This window comes from Leptodactylus fuscus, chromosome 1 (assembly GCF_031893055.1).
Source record: "Leptodactylus fuscus isolate aLepFus1 chromosome 1, aLepFus1.hap2, whole genome shotgun sequence".
Taxonomy (NCBI): Eukaryota; Metazoa; Chordata; class Amphibia; order Anura; family Leptodactylidae; genus Leptodactylus; species Leptodactylus fuscus.
This window is the reverse complement of record NC_134265.1, coordinates 204357680-204380821: the sequence shown is the minus strand read 5'-3', so window position 1 is coordinate 204380821 and position 23142 is coordinate 204357680. Positions and strand designations below refer to the sequence as shown.

At 42.9% G+C, this 23142-nt stretch overlaps 1 protein-coding gene across 3 annotated transcripts in view; it reads right to left on the bottom strand.

Annotated features, from left to right (window-relative positions):
* The window catches only part of CRTC1 (CREB regulated transcription coactivator 1), a 130743-nt gene that overhangs the window by 73382 nt on the left and 34219 nt on the right, over window positions 1-23142 (bottom strand). For all 3 annotated transcript variants that reach the window (XM_075283281.1, XM_075283289.1, XM_075283297.1), the window contains one exon: window positions 3999-4136. In XM_075283281.1, the coding sequence (XP_075139382.1) occupies window positions 3999-4136 (138 nt within the window). The remainder of the gene's footprint in view (window positions 1-3998; window positions 4137-23142) is intronic.

Below are 23142 nucleotides of genomic sequence, written 5' to 3'. Positions count from 1 at the left end.
CCAGTACAGGTGGACTATCAGGCACTCTCTCAGCAAAATCGCGGAGAAAAGCGAAATATATTCATGTAGTAGAGCCGAAGGTGTAAAACCAAAGCAGTGGAAACAATCTAAGCCTCCGGGTTAGCTAAGTAATATAAAGGCCGCCAGGGCAATGAATGGAGAAAAAGGCACATAGACAGAATAAAAATGTAAAGCAACATCAAAAAACGGATGACACGAAGCCACGCTGGGTAGACCATAGAGTACTGTATAGCCTTTTCTCGTAGCCTCCTCTTGACTGCCACAAAGGATGCTCAAGTTTTCTGGAGAGCAGCTGAGAAGTCAGGGAATAGTGCCACCGTAGCTCCATTGAATTTGATCTCTCCAACCTTGTGTGCAGCCCCCAAAGCAGTATCTCGATCTGTGCTGTTAATCAGACGAGCCAGCAAGGAACGTGGGGGGCCCCTTGAGGCGGCGGCTTGGCAGGGACTCTGTGGGCCCTTTCAACAGCAAATATGGGGGAAAAGTGTGCATCTAGCAGAGTATCTCACAGCCATTTCTCCGTAAGGGAACGAGGGTCAACACCCTCCGCCCGTTCAGGGAGGCCCAAAATTCGCAGGTTGTCGCGGCGCAGTCTGTTCTCCAAATCATCTGCCTTTTGAGTCCATAAGTTTGCCACCCGTTCCAGCTCCTGGATTTTTGCAGGTAGAGGTTGAACAGAATCCTCCACTTGAGAAACACGCTCCTCCACTTCAAGCCGCAACAGTCCCAAGGCTATGAATGTATATCGTAGACGCAGGACAGGTTAGGCCGCACAAGCACAAAATACATAAATCCACTTCACACCATCAGGGTGCCGGGAGAAGCAGTAAAGACATGGCTATAAACTCAGTCCCCCATCTCACACCAATGTCCAGGAAGAATTAGGGGAGGGACCCCATAGAAACGGTCCAAAAAGAAAGAAAGAAACGTCCCCAAGGTCCAAGTGTATAGTGAGGGAAGAGAGGTCAATCGTGCCTGCCCACGTGTGGGGGGGGGAGAAGGGGCTCCCAAGGTAGTACAGGCCACAGCCAGAGGGCCACTCACCGGAGGTTAATAGCAGAGCAGTGGGACGCAGATGACATGCGAGGGTCGGAGACGTCCGGAGCCCGTAGATCACAATCCCCCAGGAGTCAGGCCGCAAGCCAGATGGAAGCGCCGCGTTGTAACTCTGGACGTGCAGAAGAAGATGGCCACTGGTTGCACACGTGAGGAGTAGACCGCAACCGCTCCCGCTGTTTCCTACCTCCAGGACATCACAGCAGAGGACCACATAGGAGAGGGAACTGACGGCAGTGTTCGCCCAGCGAGAGCAGAGACCCGAGGTAACAGGTATACAGGCTGAAATTCAGGACAGCATGGAGCCGTCCGCTTTGGAGCCGTGCGGCACGCCCTCGCAGTATTTCCTTTTAACACCTAGAGCTTTTCTAGTGGTTTTCAGTGACCATTACAGATTATAGAGAAGAGCCATCTAGCAAGGTATAGATCTAGCAAGATCTCACACACTGTGCAAAGAATAGTTCGCTGGCTTCCAGACTAGAAAAACAATATGTTACAAAAAGTCTAGCACCTTGATAAAATTATAAGTGTTTTTATTTAGGCATATCTTTAACCACTTCTGGACCACCCACTGACTTTACATGACCCAGCTCACTTATGTATACCTCCGCTAAACATTAGTGTTATCTGATCAAATTAACAAGTTCTTAATGGTACCTTGGGTTTGCTGAACAAAGAAAATATAAAGGAAAGCATTGAAGCCGCTGCTGCTGCCAGGGAACTCTGTGCACGGTATTCCATGTATGAACAGGAGAGCCGGCTGCTGCACTGTCCCTGCTGCTCTAGAATGAGCTGGGAGAATGGCCCTCCCCCACAGTATAAGATGTTCAGTGTATGCACAGTGTTCCGCAGTGGCAGCAGTACTTTCTTTGATAATGTTTTTTACACAGCTGGTTTATTTGATCAGATAACTAGTGTTAGCAAGGGGAGCAGTGATGTGACGGTTGTAGCGATGACTGCTAGACCACTAGGTCTTATGTTTTGAGGAGGCCTTATATTTCATAGCTTGAAAAATACTGCACTAAGGCCTGATTCACATCTGCATTCGGTATTCCGAATGGGGAGTCCGCTTGGGTACCCACCGAACAGAAACCTACATGCATTAAGAAGCGGTTAGCTAATAAACCACATGAACCCCATAGACTATAATGGGGTCCGTGAGTTTTCTGCACTAATCATGCGGAGAAAAAAGTGCTGAGGCCGGTCTCCGCTTTGCAGGTTTCCGTCTTCTGCCCGAGAAGCTGGACAGGAGACAGAAACCCGGCAGTCAGTATGCGCCCGTGAGCGTCTTCTGCCTCTCTGCGGCAAAACCGTTTTTTTTTTAACCAGACAAAGTCGGACATGCAGAACTTTGTGTCCGGTTAAAAGAAAAAAAATGGTTTAGCCGAGGAGACCAGAAGACGCTAACGGGCGGACACCAACTGCCAGGTTTCCATCTCCTGTCCAGTTTCTCGGGTAGAAAACTGAAACCTACAAAGCGGAGACCGAGCGCTGGTGTGAACCTGCCCTAATTTGTTTCTGACTGTACAGAGCTATGTATGGGTTGTTTTCTTTTGTGGTACACAATGCACTTTTAATTCATACCATTCTGGGAAATGTCTGTTCTGAACATTTTACTTTTTTTTTTTTTTTGGAATATGGAATAAGCATTTTTATAGTTTGGACATATATGTTTGGTTTCATAGGTGTAAAACAAGAAAAAAAATAAATAATAAAAACCCCAAACAAATGGAGCAAAATACTCTATTGAGGTCTCAATAGTTGTATTACTATGACAGGCCTGGGAGCCTTAAGGAGGATCTCAGCTGCCATAATACCTGAACCGCCCAATGTTGTTGTGCAGAAGCCACACTGAAAACAAGCGAGGGAACACGTGGTGTGGGGCAGGCAGCGCAGAGGGGGGATTCCTGGCCCCAAGGGCATGAGAAAGAACTGTGTAATACAGTGGAGATCCAGCAGTTCTGGCATTCACGCTTCTGAGTGAGTGCCATACTGAAAGATCTGCCAGAGAGGGAGGGGCAAGAGTCAATTTTAGGATTCTGTTAAAAAACAGAATCGTCAGACTCCTTAATGGGCAAATTATTCAAATTATTTGAATTAATTCCAGGGCTGTAGAGTCAGTAGACCAAACCATCGAATCTGACTGCACCATTTTTCAAACAGTTTGACTCACTCATAAATGACTAACAGTCATGGTCAGTAAAAAGCAGTAAAGATCTCTCTAGATCTAGTGATTGAATTCCCATGAAAATATATATGCAACAAACTATGCACTTAATTAGTTATACAATAATTATTGTAGAATTAAAAATCATTTTATTTTAAAGCAGGAACCAGTAACTTTTTTTTCAACTCCGCTCAAAGTTGGCCCCGACTTCAACTTCATGACTGATTCCAAAGCACTGATGGATTCTATTTAAAGATATGCAGTAATGAGGTCTGAACATTAACTATTGAAAATAGTTATGTATTTTCTGTAGCTGGTCTTCAAAACCTCTAATTGCGGTCATTCAATAATAACCTCCACTATTTACTTAGACAAAAAAAAACTGGTTTGATGCACAAAGTGGAAGGTCTCCGATACACACAACTGTGATCAGTTGAGCATTGGTGTGACTATCAGCAGATTTTTATACATTGGAAGTAGATTTCAAAAAGTAAAAAAAAAAACAAAACATAGAATTTATTGAGAATCTGAATTGCTATTACTTAAACATGTACAAATATTTACTTATTAAAACTGAAATAGGGAAATAAACAGAGAAATGGCATTTGTAATAACTGCAAATCAAAACGATTAGCTTGAATGCTATGAGTGAAATAGGTAAATATATATATATTTTTGGAAAAAAATAACTATCTTCTAAGAAATTAGCTAGCAATAGTGTCTTTTCAACATATTACATTCTTAGTAAGGATATTTGACGTCCATGCTTATCTATAGACAAAGGCCTCCTATGTGGAGATCCAAGGCGATTTCGATCTCGATATACTCTGTCCACTAGACCATGATGTCGAGTTGTCCTACTTGTATCTAATCCAGAAGATGGAAAGGGAGTCTGTAAAAATAAAAATAGGAGATTATAATAAATAATTATAGTCCGTTTTAGTAAAAACCCTAGAGAGTGTGCTGTACGGGTTGCGCACGAAAGCTGTGCAAAAACAAACCCATATTGAGGACTTATGACATATGATATGGACACACCTAGTACATATAAATAAATGTAAACATTTTTAATTTGGCTTTTAATTTTTTAATTTGGCTTTTAATACGTGTCTAATGAATTACCCCTGACATTCTGCGTATGACGTACGCGCACTTACGTATTTTATAGGGTCAAAAAAGGTGCTATCATGAATAACGTATTCGGGGTCTGGCACCGTGAAATAAGTTATATATGTTTAAAGTATTCGCCTTATAACGTATTTATTTTCTCGGTCCTGACGATACGTTATATCGAGAGTAGACTGTAGCAATTTTAATAATTTAAGCTTTTTTTTTGCTGCACATACCTACAGAATTACAGCCCTACTAATCTTAACGAAAAAAAACAAACAAAAAAACTCCGTTATTTAAGCTCCTTTTGATGTGTTCACCCAATATACAGTCCAGCTTGCTCTAAACTCTTATTTAAAGGAATCCTATTATTTAAACACAATTTTTTTGGTTGACACGTAGGAATAGCCTTAAGAAAGGCTGTTTGAGCATTGGGGCCCTCCCCCTGTGCTGCGAGAGTACTCATTTGTATACCGGCGAAAACCGGGATTTCAAGCGAACAGCGGCCCGGAGAAGACATCTAAAGGTAGGAGACAAATAGCCTTTCTTAAGGCTATTCCTACGTGTCAACCAGAAAAAATGTGTTAAATGATAGGATCCCTTTAAAGCTGTCTTTTCCTGAAATACTGGTTTTTAAAATATTCTGTATTTTTCAGACTATAAGACGCACTTCCCCCCCTTAACCCCCCGCTCCCCAAATTTGGGAGGAAAATAAGGGGGTGCGATTTATAGTCTGAATGCATCACCCCACTCCTGCTGCTGCCAGCTTCCTGGGCTTTGAAGATGATGGCGGTCGCTCTGCTGAAGAGCGGTCGCCATAGCTACCGGGTCTACACTGTAATATACAGCGGAGACACGGAGCCAATGCCCACAATCAGAGTCCACTCTGATCACGGGCATTACTATCTGTAGCACCTTCCCCCCATTTCAAACTGACCCTGGACCCCAATACCAAAACAATGCAGGAAACAGGTATTTGAAGCTGCTGGTGCCCATGAACCTCAAAGTGTAGGATCCTCAAGAGACTTACAGTTGAGCATAAATCTACTATTCAGATACCCTTAAACAGTGCTCAAAAGCAGAACAAGTTGTCATGGGCCCAGACATACAAGAAGACTAATTTTGAGACAGTCTTATTTATGGATGAGTGCTGTGCAACCCTGGACGGTCCTGTGATGTCAGCAAGGAGGAGTCATGGTTTGTGCTGGAATCATGGAGAGAGAGAGCTGGTAGGCCCCTGAAGATGTGAAAATGACCTTTGAAAAGTATATAGAGTTTCACTTTCTGACTGACCACTTTCTTCCATGGCACAAAAAGAACAGTACCACCTCATGCAGCAAAATTCCGGCGAGTCATTAGCTGCTACGGGACTACAAGGAGAGAAACACACAGAGTGACCCTCTCCCTCTGACCTCAATCCCAGGAGCATAACTAGCAAAGACTGGGCTACATAGCATACTTTTGACTTGGGAGTTCCCCAACCTCACACGACATAGTGCTCCTTTTCCTGGTATAACGTCCTTTAGTGGCCCTTTAAACAAGGCTAATGTCCCATAGCGTCTCTCCACACAGTATAAGGCCCCTCAGTAGCCCCTCACTATTGTATAATGTGCCATAGCGGTCCCTCCTGACAGTATTATGTCTCATAGTGGCCTCGATACACTATAATTTCCCTCAATTGCCCCTACAGTGTTTGTTGCAAATACTGCAAAATTTTCAGGTTCACTACACAGATTAAAAAAAAAAAAAAAAAAAAAGCAGCAGGGACCCACAGTAGTTCCACCACTGCTTGACCCCATTGAGCACCTCAAGAAAAAAGATCTATAAGGATGGAAGGCAGTTCACATGAAAACAGCAGCTCTTAGAGGCTATTCTGACATCAGACAAAACAATTCAAGCTGAACCTTTCCAAAAACTCACAAGTTCAAAGGATGCAAGAATTGTAAAGTTTATATCAAATGAGGGTGTCCTATGTTAACATGTAACTTGGCCTCTTAAAATGTTTTTTGATTGAAATAGCGTTTGATTTAATTGAATGTGACCTCTTAATGCTCCTCTTTAAAGGAAAATCAGAGAAAAATATAATTTGCACAATAATTAGGAACACACTATAAACAATGAGAATGTGGATGGTAACAGTAACACTACTGTTGCCTCAGGGGAACTGGAAGACATGAGTGTTTGTGGAGGTAGTACTGGCAGGAGGTGTGCTACTGTTGGTAGTACTGGTAGAGACACTATGGGGAAAGGTGTGGTTCATACTGACCGTGTTTGACCCTAAACCATCTGAATCTTTAGAGCTTTGCCCATTTCTAGTATTGAGTCAAAAATAAGTTGTGGTTTACTGTGCTTGTGGGGGGGGGGGGGGGAGAAGAGGTATAAATCCTCACAATAATGCCATACAAATAGAAACTGCACAATATCGCTTAGGCAAGCTATGCTGTCAAACTCTACAATGTAAGAATTAATTGACAGATTTATTCTATATCATATCAGGTCTATCATCTTAACCTGTTTTTCTTTTTTTTTTATCTTCTAAAAAGGTTTTTAGGTCAGTGAACATATATTAACAGTCACAGCTTGCTCACAGCTCTTCCTCCTTGTCCTCATATGAACTGGACAGATGTGGGTCCTTACGCAGAGTCTCGAGCAGTGTTTTACAATACAGCACTACTGGAAACCATAAAAACAAGATCCATTTAACTCTGGCTTTCATCCCTCTATGACCCCCCCCCCCCAAAAAAAAAACAAAAAAAAAAAAAAAACCACAACAAACCCAAAAACTATTGATATACCTATATTAGAAGCGGTAGAATTCTAGAGGGGTTGTTTTTATTTTGGTTTTATAATACTGATGACCTTTGCACAGGTAAGTTATCAGTATCGGATTTATGGGGACCCTGGACAGATCTGTTGATCCAGCTGCTTCAACCTATAGCAATAGATGGGAAATGGAAGCAGCTCTGCCACTATTCAAGTAATAAGAGCAGGGATGCAATTCATCTATCCTGTATAAAGTTCATCAGTATTAAAAATGCATACACAGCTGGACATCCCCTTTAATACTTCTCAGACTAATGGATAATGCCTAGGCTATTACATTAATTAAATTAGTAACAATAGTCAGTGCTGGAATTGTAGTATAGTTTTGTGTAGATCAAGGTCTGCAGGAAGGGGAAAAGACAAATTTCTAGTTCCTGTTACTAGGGAAAAGAAGATCACAGTCAAGATATGCCTGGATCATGGATTTATTTTTCTAGCAGTGTTATTTGTGTTCCAGTGTGGCAATTGCTTTTAACCCCTTGACATATTGGAACACACAAACAAGTCCAAATGAACTTTTAGACAAACTCCAGTTAGCTAAAAAAAAAAAAAAAACCAGCCACAATCCAGTGGTAACAGCTGCTATTAAATTATACAACTCCAGTGGTCTGTCCATCGCTGCAATCCATAGAAAAAACATGTTAACCTTGCAATATTTGCCCCTATTAATAGCCAGTCCTGAGTGAATATCAGAATGTTTAGTAGTTCAATGGCAAAATAACCAATGTTCAGCTACTGACCATTCTTAGGGAAGAACAACTGCTAGGAATACATTATGATTTTATATTATAAGATCTATTTACTAATGTAGTTAAAACTTTATCCTAGCATAAAGACGAATTTTGTCTCATCTGGTTTAAGATAGTTTTTTTTGAACAACATGTCGATTGGGTATGCCTTGACCAAAAAAAGATTGTGTTTGAAATAGCTTACATTTGACAAAATGCCTAAATTCTGCAAATTTACCAAGTAATCCAATCAGTACCGTATTTTCCGGACTATAAGGCGCACATAAAATACTTAGATTTCCTCAGAAATCGAAAGTGCGCCTTATAGTCCGGTGCGCCTTATATAAGGCTTGAAGCGGCGGCACGCGAGGAGTTAAGCGGCGGCCGCCAGCAAAGTCTCCATGCCACTTCCAGACATTGCAATGGGAGCAAATAGTATTCGTTCATCTCTAACTATTTGAATAGCGCGCTCTCATTGTAATGTATGGAAGCAGCATGCAGACTTTGCCGGCGGCCGCTGCTTAACCCCTTCCCGACATGCGCCGTAATAGTACGGCGCGTGTCGGGTCTGTAACTATGGCGACCGCCCGGGAGCCGGGCGGCCGTCATAGCCGCCGGGTGTCTACTGCTTTAAGCAGTAGACAACTGGCTCTAATGCCTCCGATCGGTCCCCGGACCGATCGGAGGCATTAACCCCTCCGGCGCTGCTGTCAAAGGCGCCATTTTCCCGGCGGCGCATGGGCGCCGCCATTTTGGCAGGGATCGCCGGCTCCTGGAGCATGCTCCAGGGCCGACGTCATGTTGCCATGACAGCCGGGAGCCTTGTTAAAGGCTCCCAGCCGGTCTGCAAATTCTCTCTTTTGCAGGCTGGTGTATACAGCCTGCAAAAGAGATGATGATTTTTTGCAATGCATTGCAATGCATTAGCATTGTAATGCATTGCATTAGTGATCAGACCCCCTGGGGTTCAACACCCCTAGGGGGTCTAATAAATGCAAAAAAAAATAAATAAAAAAAAAGTAGAAAAAAATATAAAAAAATATAAAAAGTATTAAAAGTTCAAATCACCCCCCTTTCCCTAGAACAAATATAAAAGTAGTTAAAAACTGTGAAACATATACATGTTAGGTATCCCCGCGTCCGAAATCGCCCGCTCTGCAAATCTATAAAAATATTTTTCCTGTTCGGTAAACGCCGTAGCAGGAAAAATAGTCAAAAGTGCCAAACCGCCGTTTTTTCACTGTTTTGATTCTGATAAAAATTTGAATAAAAAGTGATCAAAGCAATAACATTTCCCGAAAATGGTAGAACTAAAAAGTACACCCGGCCCCGCAAAAAAAGACGCCCTATGCATCCCCGTACACCTATGTATAAAAAAGTTACGGCCGTCGGAATATGGCGACTTTTAGAAAAAAAATTTTTTAACACCGTTTTGGAATTTTTTTTAGGGGTCAAAATGTAAATAAAACCATATAAATTTGGTATCCCTGGAACCGTACCGAAACACAGAATATAGGGGACATTTCATTTTGGCTACACAGTGAACGCCGTAAAACCAAAGCCCGTAAGAAAGTCGCAGAAATGCATTTTTTCTTCAAATCCACCCCATTCTGAATTTTTTTCCTGCTTCCCAGTACATTATATAGAATAATTAATGGTGGCATCATCTAGAAAAATTTGTCCCGCAAAAATTAAGACCTCATATGGCTCTGGAAGCGGAGAAATAAAAAAGTTATGGGGTTTAGAAGGAGGGGAGTCAAAAACGAAAAACGAAAATCAAAAAATGCCATCGGTGGGAAGGGGTTAAAGGGATTCTACTAGAGATGAGCGAGTACTGTTCGGATCAGCCGATCCGAACAGTACTCGCTCAACTCTAGATTCTACCATTAAAAGAACTTCTTCCCCCTGACCACGTCGGAATAGCCTTAAAAAGGCTATTCGTCTCTTACCTCTTCCATAGTCAGCGCCGCCTTCTCCCTGAGCTGTGTTCGCGCCTTCCGTGTCCCCGTCTGTGTTGTCTTCTTTGGGCCTCATGGATGACGCATGCGCAGTCGGCTCTGGCTGCGAGAGCCTGTTAGAGCCGACTGCGCATGCGTCATCCATGAGGCCCAAAGAAGACAGAGACGGAGCTGCGGAAGAAGGCGGGTAGGAGACGAATAGCCTTTTAAGGCTATTCCGACGTGATCAAGAAGGAAGAAGTTCTTTTAATGGTAGAATCCCTTTAACTCCTCGCGTGCCGAGCGCTTCCATCCATTTCAATGGAAGCGTGCCATTGAAATGAATAGAAGCGGCTGGCACGCAGGGGGTTAATCGGCCGCCGGCAAAGTCTGCCGGCGCCGCTTTCAATCACATATAAGGCGCACCGGACAGCGCTGCGCCTTATAGTTCGGTGCGCCTTATAGTCCGGTGCGCCTTATATATGGACCTAGGCAGGACTATAAGGCGCTCATGGGCAATGCGCCTTATAGTCCGGTGCGCCTTATAGTCCGCAAAATACGGTATGTGGCATAAACTGGCACTATATCCTCAAAAGATGAACCACTTTTATCATGACTAGGTTCTCATTGCATCGGCGTCTCCATTGGAAGAACATGGTTCCCTTTGGTAAGAAACTAAGCTGCTAAGGATGCTATTCATTACTGAATTATGTGCTTCCCAGATGATACTGGGTGGCATATCAGAAATGCCATTTTCTTTAAAGTAATGTAGAAGGGCTTGTTTGACTTTCCATTTTATTGTGTTTAAGGCACAGCAAGGTTTCATTACGTCTTCAGTCGCAATCTGTAACAAGTAAACATTGAATACAAAGCAGCAGGAAACTGTTCATGACCTGAAATAGTTATACTGCCCATTAAGGGGGACAGAATAGAACTTAAAGGGGTATTCCCATTTACCTCTCTCAGCAGTTTGCTTGCTGCTTCTTCTCACTTCCTGTATTCTTCAGCAAGCTGGTGGGTGGGTTTTGACTGTTTGATGAGCAAGACAATAAGGCAGTTCACATCTGCGCAGAGTCTCCATTGGAGAGACTGCCGCAAAAAAACATCGGGTTTATACTGAAATATGACAAACACCATTACAGACTATGGGGTCCACATGTAACCGCTGTTTTAGCAGATGGACTATGCGTTGTTCGGGTCTGCCAGGGGAGAGCCCAGTGCAGGTGTGAGCGCAGCATGAACATTTATTCACTGAACTCTTTTTTGATGAACTGGAGAGTAGAGGTCAATGGGCAGTCTTACTCCGTATGTGCATACAGGATAGCTGTCACACTCATATCTGGATAATATTCCACTTGATAATTCAGCGCTGTAAGAAGATTAGTCTGCCACTTGAAAGTTTAAAGGGATTATACCACTAAAACACTTTTTTTTCTAGTTACCACGTCGGAATAGCCTTTAAAAAGGCTATTCGTCTCTTACCTGTGGAAGTGCTCTCCGCCGCGCCGTTCGTTCAAAATACCGGTTTGTACCGGTATGCTAATGAGTTCTCTCGCAGCGATGGGGGCGTCCCCATCGCAGGAGCAGCGATGGGGGCGTCCCCATTGCAGCTCGAAAACTGACCGCAGCGCCGCCTCTCTGTTCTTCGGTGTCCTCCCTTTGCTTCTTCAGCGTACTGTCGGACGCCTGCGCAGTACGCTCTGTTCGACGAAGATTGCCGAACGTACTGCGCATGCGCGAAATTGCGATCCCAGCCATAGTGCGGGCACCGAACTTTCGCGCATGCGCAGTACGTTCGGCAATCTTCGCCGAACAGAGAGCATACTGCGCAGGCGTCCGACAGACGCTGAAGAGGCAAGGGGAGGACACCGAAGACCGGAGAGGCGGCGCTGCGGTGAGTTTTCGAGCTGCAATGAGGACGCCCCCATCGCTGCTCCTGCGATGGGGACGCCCCCATCGCTGCGAGAGAACTCATTAGCATACCGGTACAAACTGGTATTTTGAACGAACGGCGCGGCGGAGAGCACTTCTACAGGTAAGAGACGAATAGCCTTTTACGTGGTAACTAGAAAAAAAAGTGTTTTAGTGGTAGAATCCCTTTAAAGCGTTTGTCCAGGATTTTTTTAAATTTTTATGACCTATCCATAAATATCTGATCGGCGGAGGGCTGAAGTCACATCGTCTCACAGATCAACTGTTCAGAGACCTTTCCGATGCCTGTACACAGTACAAAGCCAGAAGCAGTGGGCTCCATGCCCTATGTATTGGCTGGGCGCTATCACTGTAGCTCAGCTGCCATTGACCACTTCTCCTTATTAGACTGTTTTCTGTGTATATACTGCTGGAGGACATGATAATTGTTTTCAGATAAACAGATCACAGTAGCGGAAGTGGGGAGGGAAAAAGAAAAAAAGATAAGAAAAGATAAAGAAGAAATTTTCTTCACACATCAGCAAGAAGTAACAAACAAATGTTGAAGTATCACTAATAGAAAAGGCAGAATTTACATTTATCGCTATCACATGTAACTATTCCTTCTACTTATCCATGCAATTGCTGAAATTATAAACCCAGACCATGTCAAAGTATGAATTCATCATTTCTTCTTAAAGTATTTATTATACAGGACAATATTGTCAGTGTGGGTTCTCTCTAACATGTTGATACACATCTGAGAAACATTTCATGTATGGCCACCTTGGCAAAACCCAGTTCTTCAAGAAACTGCTATGATTGGATTGCTGATTTGGAATACAACTGGTCTATAAAAGGAGCAGATGAATTACCCTGTGTTTGGTCTGATTACCAAAAGGTGGCCCTGAAACATAATCCTGATATATATGTGCAACGGTTTCAGATAATCAATTTATCAATTTATCAATCTATACTTTGTATAGTGCCAGCTATAGCTCTATGTTTTAATGGCGCATTTTTAACTATAAAAATAATACGACTATATAAAAAAATGTAATATAATGCCCAATTATCAACAATTTCATAGAAATAAAAGTGGCATCTCTAGACTGTACTTCTGATCAATGAAGTACGCTGCTGTTTTTCTAGTTTAAGAGAAGAATAAACATGGAATAAACATAGTTCCAACCAGTTTCCTTAGAAACAGATGGAATCCAAGTTAAAGCAAAAGCAAACAAAGCCATAGAATTAGATATTGTAATTTTTCAACCCTTTCCTGCCCATATTCTTTTCTAATTTGTAGCATTATTCACTGCTAATACAATAATGATACGTTTGTTTGCAGCACAGATCACTTATTTCTCATTTAGCCAATAGTGTAAGCAAGTCACACAAGTGCAAGCACACTAAATGCAACTAAAAACAAGGGAAGCTACTACACACATTACCGTAGTTGGCCACAACTTCCAATATTGTCAGTTTCCATCAACCATCGATACTCCTTTGTAAGGTTATCAATAAGGGTTCTAAGGCTAGACAGCTTCCACATTTTACAGCAGCCTCATCTAAGTAATGAAAGTGTCTCTAGTGCTGAGAAGTGCAGGTGCTTAGCTCAGAATAGCCGGATTAGAAGCAGCTCTAGTTTGGGTCAACTCAGTTCTTATATGACACCCTCAATAGTAAACACCTTTTAAAAGGGGTATTCACATCTCAAAAATCATAGCTATACTGCTGGCTTCTGTACATTTAAGTTTACTTTAGCAATGCTGCTTCAATTCTTGTAATGCAAAATTATTACTCCTATTGTTTACACATCACTTCGTTGGTGCCAGCCTGTATCTGTTCTTAGGTCAGATGATGCAAGCCTTGGTGCCGATTTCTGCTCTTCCGTCCAGGCAATCAGTTCAGGTAATTACAATTTGCTGATAAAGGCTCAGACACTTTAATGCCTCTATATAAAAAACACACAGGTAATACTGAGTTTACTGCAACTCCATTCACTGAGTTTACTGCAACTCCATTCTCTCCTAAGCAGCATGTAAGTTTTTTTTTTTCCTTGCCAACCCAGTGCAATGTAATATACATTTACTGCGCATATTTGGGATGCAATTATGTTAGATTTCTAGCAATCATAAATAATCTTTCATGGTAAAGGCAATGTCTATATCTTTTGAGGTACGTCAGTGTCCTGTCCATAAAACCATCAAAGCCTGCCCACTAGCTTGTTGAAGAATACAGGAAGTGAGGAGAAGAAGAAGAGACAGTAGGCAAACTGCTGAGAGAGGGAGATGGGAAAACCCCTTTAAGTATTTCCAGAGCGGAGCTCCTTCTCTCACTCAAGCAGCCCTCTTAGAACTAATCACAGGGTGCCAAATGCCTTTATAACTGCCCTGTATGGAAGACTATTAGGCTGCTACAGAGGACAGATGTATTGGAAACCCTGGTCATTGTATGATACACTATAATAGAGTACTAAGTACTGCAGTCCATTACAAAAGCCACTGAACAGTTGAATCAGTCCTATAGGGAGCCTAAAAAAATAATTTAAAATCAAATTCCATAAAGTATTAAAGGGGCTCTATCACTGGGAAGTCATTTTTATCTAAACACATGCTTGCATAGGCTTTAGAAATGCTACTTCACACCTAACTTTAGTATGTAAATTGCCTCAGTGGTTTCTGAATATGTCCGTTTTTATTAATATGCTAATGAGCTTTCAGCCAGTACAGGAAGTTCCCAGCAGCCTCCTCTCTTCTATTATCTCCTATGTGTGTGAGGCAAACAGGAAGCTGAGTCATCATCATCATCATCAGCCTCCCATAGGAAACAAAAGGAGAGGAGTGCACGATGTATCGTGCAACAGTATAATTAGCATATGAATAAAAACGGACTTATTCAGAAACCACTGAGGCAATCTACATACTAAAGGTAGGTGTGGAATAGACTTTGTAAAGGCTATGCAATGATGTGATTAGTTAAAAATGACTTTTCCCAGTGATAGAGCCCCTTTAAATTAGTAAAATTATAGATGGGAAAACCTCTGAGTATTTGTTTCAGGTCAAACCAATTAGTTATGAATTGCATGACATTGTCACGGCTCCTGGGAGTCTTAGGCAAATACACTGAAATAATGTCAAAGTCAGAGTAAAATGTATATCTATGGAAAAAATGGATGATGGCAGGTGATACAAACTGCTTGTTTAACCATAAACTTCAAATCACTTTTATTTACATTTCTTAAAGGGGCTCTATCAGCAAAATCATGCTGATAGAGCCCCACATATGCATGAATAGCCTTTTTAAAGGCTATTCGGGCACCGTAAATGTTACATTAAACTACTACCCCCCCCCCCCCCCCCCCCCCCCCGTTTTAAAATAAAACCCTAAAAAGGAATGTGATCTACTTACGCATCGTGCATGCTGGGCGGGCATTCGGGGTCCAACGTCTTCTTCATCCACGCCTCCTCTTCCTCCGATGTCCTCAGGTTCCGTCCTCCTCCGGCGCTCGCAAACTGACATTGATATAAAAAAAATGGCCTGGGCACATGCGGCTCCTACTGCACATGCGCCCAGGCCATTTTTTTTAATCAATGTCAGTTCGTGAGTGCCGGAGGAGGACGGGACCCGAGGACATCGGAGGAAGAGGAGGTGTGGATGAAGAAGACGGCGCACCCTGAATGCCCACCCAGCGTGCACGATGCGTAAGTAGATCACATTCTTTTTTAGGGTTTTATTTTAAAACTGGGGGTAGTTTAATATAACATTTATGGTGCCTGAATAGCCTTTTTAAAGGCTATTCACGCATATGTGGGGCTCTATCAGCATGATTTTGCTAATAGAGCCCCTTTAAGCTAAACTTTCCAAGGAAAATTGGGCTAATTTCTCATGCTGGCCCAGATTTCTATGAGTTCAAAGTTATCTCCAGAATGAAGGATCACTCTAGGCATAACTATACCTGGTTGTGCACCTGGCAGGTATAAGTTACCTGCTGTGTGTCCAGTTGGTGATAAATAAAAAGTCACTGGTTCATACTGGCTCTAGATACTGTACTAGCTGCTACTGCTGAAGCTTTACCTCCCACTAATTTGTAGCTATGATGCTGGTAATGGAAAACTGACTAAATGAGGACTGTGAGCAGGCAGAGGCCTCCTAGGCAGATAAGTGTCTGGTACAGGCAGTGGTCTTCCTAAAAGCTGTGGCAAGATAATTATACAGCCTGTCCTGATAATATGCCAATTTTACCTCCCTTTGAGAGGTAGGGATTAATTCATCAATTTTGGCTTCATTATGAGTCTAAAAGCACAGAAATATAGTTCTCATCCCTTTGCTTGTTGCTGCAATACACATCACTACATGAGCAAAAAATCATGCAGTCTGTCATGCTTTCAAAGTCCATTGGCCTTCCCTCATAGTCGATTTCAAAATAACACATTGTCCTCGTGGTTTGCTGCATTGACTAATAATTCAATGTCTTCTTCTGATCGGAAATAAGCTACAGCATATGCAAGGTGGAATTCCTGTGAATTAGAATGACGTAGATGAGGTGGTGCAGGAGCAGACCATTCGATTGCTGCAAGTCCAGCAGGGTATTAGCCACATAAAAACATATTACAGGCGTTACTCCTCAAGGAGTTACTAATGGTTATTTGGCCATAAGAGTGCCTAACATGTTATGATTGTTTGTATATGTTGTCATATTCATACTGCATTCATTTGTGAGATGTTTTCAAGCTGTTGCTCTCTAGTATCACTTGTCCTGGTGAGTTGTTGTCTCCATAGCACCACACATTATAGTGGGCGGATCTGTAGCTAGAACAGGAAATAGTCATAGCAGAGAGAGCAAGAAGTATTCAGTAGGCAGCCAGGGAAGAAGAAGCAAGTAGTAGTAACTAATGTATGGTAAGGTTTCAGCCAGCTACAGCCACTGTGCCACAGCTCACCGCTACATGACAAATGAACCAGCAGAGGTCTGTTGCAATAAAGCAGTGGGTACTTCAACTGATCCTGGCCTGGACATTACCTTCCTTGTAGTTAAACCCTGGGCACAAGCTCCTGGTTGGAGAGGAGCACTGGCACCCACTCATCATCTCAGCCCAGGGACCTGGGGGTGTCTCATTACTCCAACTTTGGTCACATCTAACTGACTCTCCCTTATCACCCTCTGCACCTCTCCTGGGAGTTCTGGTGCCTATGGTCACCGTGACAGTCCAGCTTCCTGCATGGTTTTCCCAGGTTTGTTATATATACAATATGTCATTCTACCTAACTGAGGTTCAGCATCACCCAGCTGTAGTTGGCGAGAAGCCATCCAGTGGAATACATGCTGCAGGATACAATAGATCCTCTGAGGAGAAACTGGACCTGTACAAATGAAGGTTGCGCTAGTACAAACACCAGCTTTGTTGTATTTCAGGACTGCAGCCTCTACTGCTCAAAACAGTAATTCAGTGGACAGTGAAAACCATGTATTGTTTTCATCCATTTAGGCTCCCATTCTCTGACTCATGGCAATATAAAAGAGGGACAGTTTCGGAGAGAAGAAATGGCACCTGATAACCTGAGAAGAGGTAGAGCAAATGCAATTAGTTGGCAAAACACAGTGGAATACACAACGCGTTAGGGCAGCGACTAAAGTGCCAGCAACTTGGCCAATTACAAATTAAGTTGTTGAACTTCTGGATGACTGGGTGCAATATTGATGTCTCCTGGCCAAATATTCACGGATGGATGCGGGACACTGGAATGGAGGTGGAGAAGGATAAGTAGACAGTGAGGATGATGATGACGACAGGAGGAGGGTGGCCTTTTTGACTTTGTCTGCCTCTGCCAATTCAATTTTGTCAATTAAGCTGGCGATGCCTTTTCACGAGAGTACAGAAAGACCCATTTCCTTCACTTGTGCCTGCATAGAAACGGCAAACTTTCTGCAAGTTGCAGACTGTCATGGATATCTTGTTGCTAATTAGTGTTGAGCGAGTAGTATTTGATCGAATACCTCACCGACATAGGAATGCATGTAATCTGCCAGACACCAAGGGGTTAAACGATTTGATTTAGTGAGTGACAACACCAGTTTGTAAAAATTTATTGCAAATAATCCTTAAATTGAGATTTGGCACTCACAGAATGACCTAGCCACTTGTAACACATGTCAGAGGACAGTCAATGTACAGTGCAGAACCTTCTTCCCTATACATGATATTTCGGCCTCTCTGTCCAAAACTGTTTAAGGCTAAGGCCCCACGGGCCGTAATCACAGCGCTAAAGCGCTGCGGAAAGAACCGCTGCGTGAACGCATTGCGGTTCTTTCCGCAGTGCTTTGAAGAGAAAGTTCACAGAGTTTTCCTCTGCGGACTTTCTCTTAACATTATATCTAAGGGAAAGCCGCCGCCGCTTCCGTAGATATAATTGACATGCTGCGATTTGCAAAGCTGTAACTGCTTTGCAAATCGCAGCATGCCCGTACTGCAATTTCTTCTGCAAAGTGGGTATGGGATTCGCATGAATCCCATCCCCTTTGCTTGCACTGTAAAACGTCTCTGCTGCGGGCAAATCGCGACGTTTACGTCCTATGGGGCCCCCGGCCTAAAACTGTAGTATGCTTCAGAGTCCTCTCCTATAATTCTGTGTAGTAGTACAGCAATGTTGGTGCTTTTTTTTTTTTTTTTAATTTCTTTTTGGTATATCACGATGTTGTTTGCTCCCTGCTTGCTATCTCACAAAAAAGCTCTTCTCTCTGTGTAGTATCTTATTTACTGGTAAGACATCATTCACTGTAACCTCTTCACTCACCACTCACGTTTGGCTGTCAGCTGATTATACCAAAAGCCTGCCGGATTGTGAGATCCTTCTTTTCTGCTCTTACAATTTTGATCATAACCAGTTTGTTCCAAAATGGTATGCTTATCTCTAGAAGAAAATTAATATTTCAAAATGATGTTAACCCTATAGAAATGTTGTGGCATTACTTGAAGGGAGCTAAGCATGCAAGGCATCACAGGAAACTGAATAGAAATATATTTGCAGGGAATAATGGTCCAAAAGCCCTCTTCAACCCTGTGCAAATCTAATACACAGCAACAGCAAAAGTACGATGGAGATGGTTGCTACTAACTGGGAATCTACATCATATTAAATTCAAGGACTATTTTTTCTCTGCTCACTATGAATTTATACTAAATGGTGTAGATTTATCAAAACATGCATTTTACACACTAGTCTTGATCCCCTCTGCACATGAATGAGATGTAAAATTAATTGTACATGTTTTACTTCTTGGTAGAATTTAAACAATCTGTAGAACTCTAGGAAGATCTGCATCCTCCCACTTTCTGAAAAGTGTGGATAACATCAAATGGTAAAATAACCTGTTTATATCTACATGCTATTTTTATGTCATACATATTTTTTATGTAATTTTGTTGAGTTTTCCTTGTTTATTTTTCATATTATATTATAATCTATGGTTTTAAAAATCCAGCACTATTCAAAACTCCCTGCAGTAAATCAGACTATGGATATATTTACTAAACTTCTATGCAAAAAAAAAAAAAAAGTGGCGTAAAAAAAATAGCCAAAAACAGGATTGCAACATTATATATATCTTGTCCCCCCATCTCTGCCCCCAGTATCTTGTCCCCCCCATCTCTGCCCCCAGTATCTTGCCCCCCCCATCTCTGCTCCCAGTTTCTTCACCCCCATCTCTGCCCCCAGCTTCATGTCCCCCCTTCTCTGCCTCCAGTTCACTTCATGTGCCCCCAGTGTCTTGCCCCCCAGTCTCATGTTCCCCCATCCCTGCCCCCACCCCTACATCGTCCCCTGTGTAGTAGCTCTCATCTTTGTCTCTCTCCTCTGCTCCTGTGTCTGCTGGCTGCCTGCACACACTTCTCGTGCTGCTCTCTGTGGCGTTTATGTAGCAGAGCAGGCCCGGCGTCATAGCAACCTGACGCCGGAGCTCGCTGTGCTTCATACAGGACACAGACAGCAGCACGAGAAGTGTGTGGAGCGGAGGAGACACAGGAGCAGAGGAGAGAGCCAAAGGTGAGAGCTACTACACGGGGGCCAATGTAGGGGGGGGGGGGAGACTGAAGCTGGAGACACGGACCTGGAGACACGGACCTGGGGACACCTCCTCCCCCCTGGGACACCCCCTCCCCCCGCTGCACTGACCTGTATGTGTAGTGTGGGGTGCAGCAGCCTCCTCCGCGATGTGTGTAGGCAGCGTGGTATAGCTGCGGCTCCGTGACCCTGTGGGCAGCCGCCAGCTTCCTCACTGTGTCCCTGGTGAATCGGCACGCCCACATTGAGCCCCCAACCTATGGTGCCGCAGTCCTGGCTCACAGCCTGCCATGCACCAATAGGAGGAGCGTGGACAGAGCAGCACTGGCAGAATGCCAGCTTCTACAGCCGAGCCCGGAAGGGTGTTTGGAGGGTGACGGTGGCGATTTGGGGTGAGTGACCCACATTTAAAGTAGCCTATTGCACTTTCGTGGGAAATATGTAAGGGTGTGTGTGAAATTTCCCCAAAATCCATTCAGCCGTTTGGCACATACATAATTCACATAATAGGATTGTAGGCAGGCAGTGGGAATGGTTGTGGAGGGAAAATAAATCCCATTAAGATGGCTCCTCTCCACTTGGTGATGGACAAATCCATATCCAGGTTTTGGGGCTTAATTGTAGACCCGGGCCCAAAGCTCTAACCCGGGGCTTTGTAACAGCAACAGTGGGAGCCTTAAACCCTGTCCAAACAGTTGGGTGTGTCTCACTTGCCTGGTTTCTGCTGCTATTGAGAAGCTGAGGACCCAAAGACTCTGTTGTGTGGAGAACTACAAGAGCCAGCCTGAGTGTATGGACTTTACTATCTTGTGGCTAAAGTAAGCAGTTTGCTTTATGCTGAAGAAAGCCATTTGTGTTGAAATGTTGTGATCTGCGCCTAATAAAACAAGCTCCAGTGTGAAGTTGAAGACCATGCTGCATGTGTTTTTACTTGCCTGACAACCAGCCCCAAGCTCCTGCATTTACAATACATACACATATATACACACAGTAGCCTCTGTCCGCGACTATGTCTGCGTGTTGTTGTTCAAACTCACCTGTGGCAAGTAAAAGGTGTGGACAAAATAAATAAATATATATATATATATATATATATATATATATATTATATTATATAAAATCACACCTGAAACCAGATAAAAAGGATAGGTCTGGTTGGTGGATAAGCAGCCCCAATCAAATTCCAAAGAAATTGAAGTTGTCTTGCAGACTCAACGTGAATCAGAGCGAACTGTCAGTCGACATCTGAATGAAATTAAATGCTGTAGTAGGAGACCTAGGAGCACCCCACTGCTGATACAGACCTAAAAAAGCTACACTGCAGTTTGCCAAAATGTACGTGAGTAATCCAAAATCCCTCGGGGAAAATGTCTTGTGGACAGAGGAGACCAAGATAGAGCTTTTTGGTAAAGCCCATCATTCTATTCTTTACTGAAAATGGAGCGAGGGAAAAAAAAAAAAAAAAAAAAAAAAAGAAAAAAAGATAAGACAGCACCAACAGTCAAATATGGTGGAGGTTCAAAGATGTTTTGGGATTGTCTTGCTGCCTCTGGTACTTGACTTTGTGAAAGGCATCATGAAATCTGAAGAATATCAAAGGATTTTAGGTTGCAATGTAGGGACCAGTGTCAAAAAGCTAGGGTTGAGAGGTGTAAGAAGCTTGTTAATTGTTATAGGAAGTGAATTTTGCGTGAAATGATATCATTTTTCACTTTTTTTTTTCTTCAGCTTTTTTTTTTTGAGTTGTTCCAATACAAACAAAGGAAATAAACATGTGCATACCAAAACATGTGTAATTTCAGGGGATCCAACACTTACGGCCATGACTGTAAGGGAGTCTGTCAGCAAGAAAATTGGTACAATTGATATTGGCTGATGTCATTCAGATCCAGCCAGCAGCCTCACATTGGTGGCTTAGAATATAGGAAGAGATCCAGAGAACCCCTGAGAAGGTGGTGCTCACTCTCGATACGGAATACATCAGGATGTTTTGAATATTTTGTTTCCGTTTTAACATTTACATATCATTAACATGTCTACCTTCCTCTGATTTCCATAATTCCAAGATTTTTACTTGCTGGTATTGCAATTTTAATGTCTAGAAGTATAAAAGGGCTATATAGTCCCTCTCCAGCTTGCCTTAATTACTGCAAACTAATTTAAAGGGTCTGTCTTTGCATTAAAATTTCATTTACATTGATGAAATATGTCCATGAGGAGAAAAAGCATCTATATATGCAGTTTTTTTTAAAATAGTTAATTACTAGCAGTTTTTCTTTTTAAATGGTTAATTTATTAACAAAATTAAATCACGTTGAGGCAGATGGGTCAAATTTCGGAAGTCCAGCGTTTTCAGTTGTCATAAGTAGAGATGAGCGAACAGTGTTCTATCGAACACATGTTCGATCGGATATCACGCTGTTCGCCATGTTCGAATCGAATACCGCGTGGTAAACTGACTAAAAACTCGATTCCCCTCCCACCTTCCCTGGCGCCTTTTTTGCACCAATAACAGCTCAGGGGAGGTGGGACAGGAACTAAGACAACAGGGACATTGAAAAAAATACTAAAAACCCATTGGCTGCTGAAAACATGTGACCTCTGATTCAGAAGAACAGCGGAAGCATCTTCGAGTCAGTCAGAGCTTGCACTTCGTCAGGGACGGAGGTCTCCGTCAATTTAGATAGGGAATAGATTCTGCTAGGCAGGGATAGGATAGGATGGGAGAGGAGAAGAAAACCAACAGCTCTTTTAAGAGCTACATTGAAGGGAGAATCAAAAAAAGAATGCCACAGCGTCTACCCACTAACGCTAACGTGGGATTCACAGGCTGCATCAGCGCTACACAGCTTTCCGCGGTGGGGATAATACTAAGTGGGATACACTGAAAGTGTATTCCCACATACTCTATAAACCCTTAATCCACGTCCTAACAGTGTACCCCCGGAACTAACTGGCATACACTGAAATGCTCAGCCCATATACCCTCAATCCACGTTCTAACAGTGTGCCCCCCCACCCCCCGTAGCTAACTGGTATACACTGAAATGCTCAGCTCATAGAATGTGGATTAAGGGTATATAGGGTATGACAGTGTGCCCCCGCACCTAACTTGTATACACTGGAATATTCACCTGGGTTGTCAGTCTTAAATCCCCAAATTATTTGGGGCCTTCATACCACCCTCAATTCTTGCTATTGGCATATAGTGCCAGGTTCTGAGTGTGAATTCCTAAAATATATTGGGGCCTTCATACCACCCTCAATTATTGCTATTGGCATATAGTGCCAGGGGCTGACTGATAATTCCCCAAATAATTTGGGGATA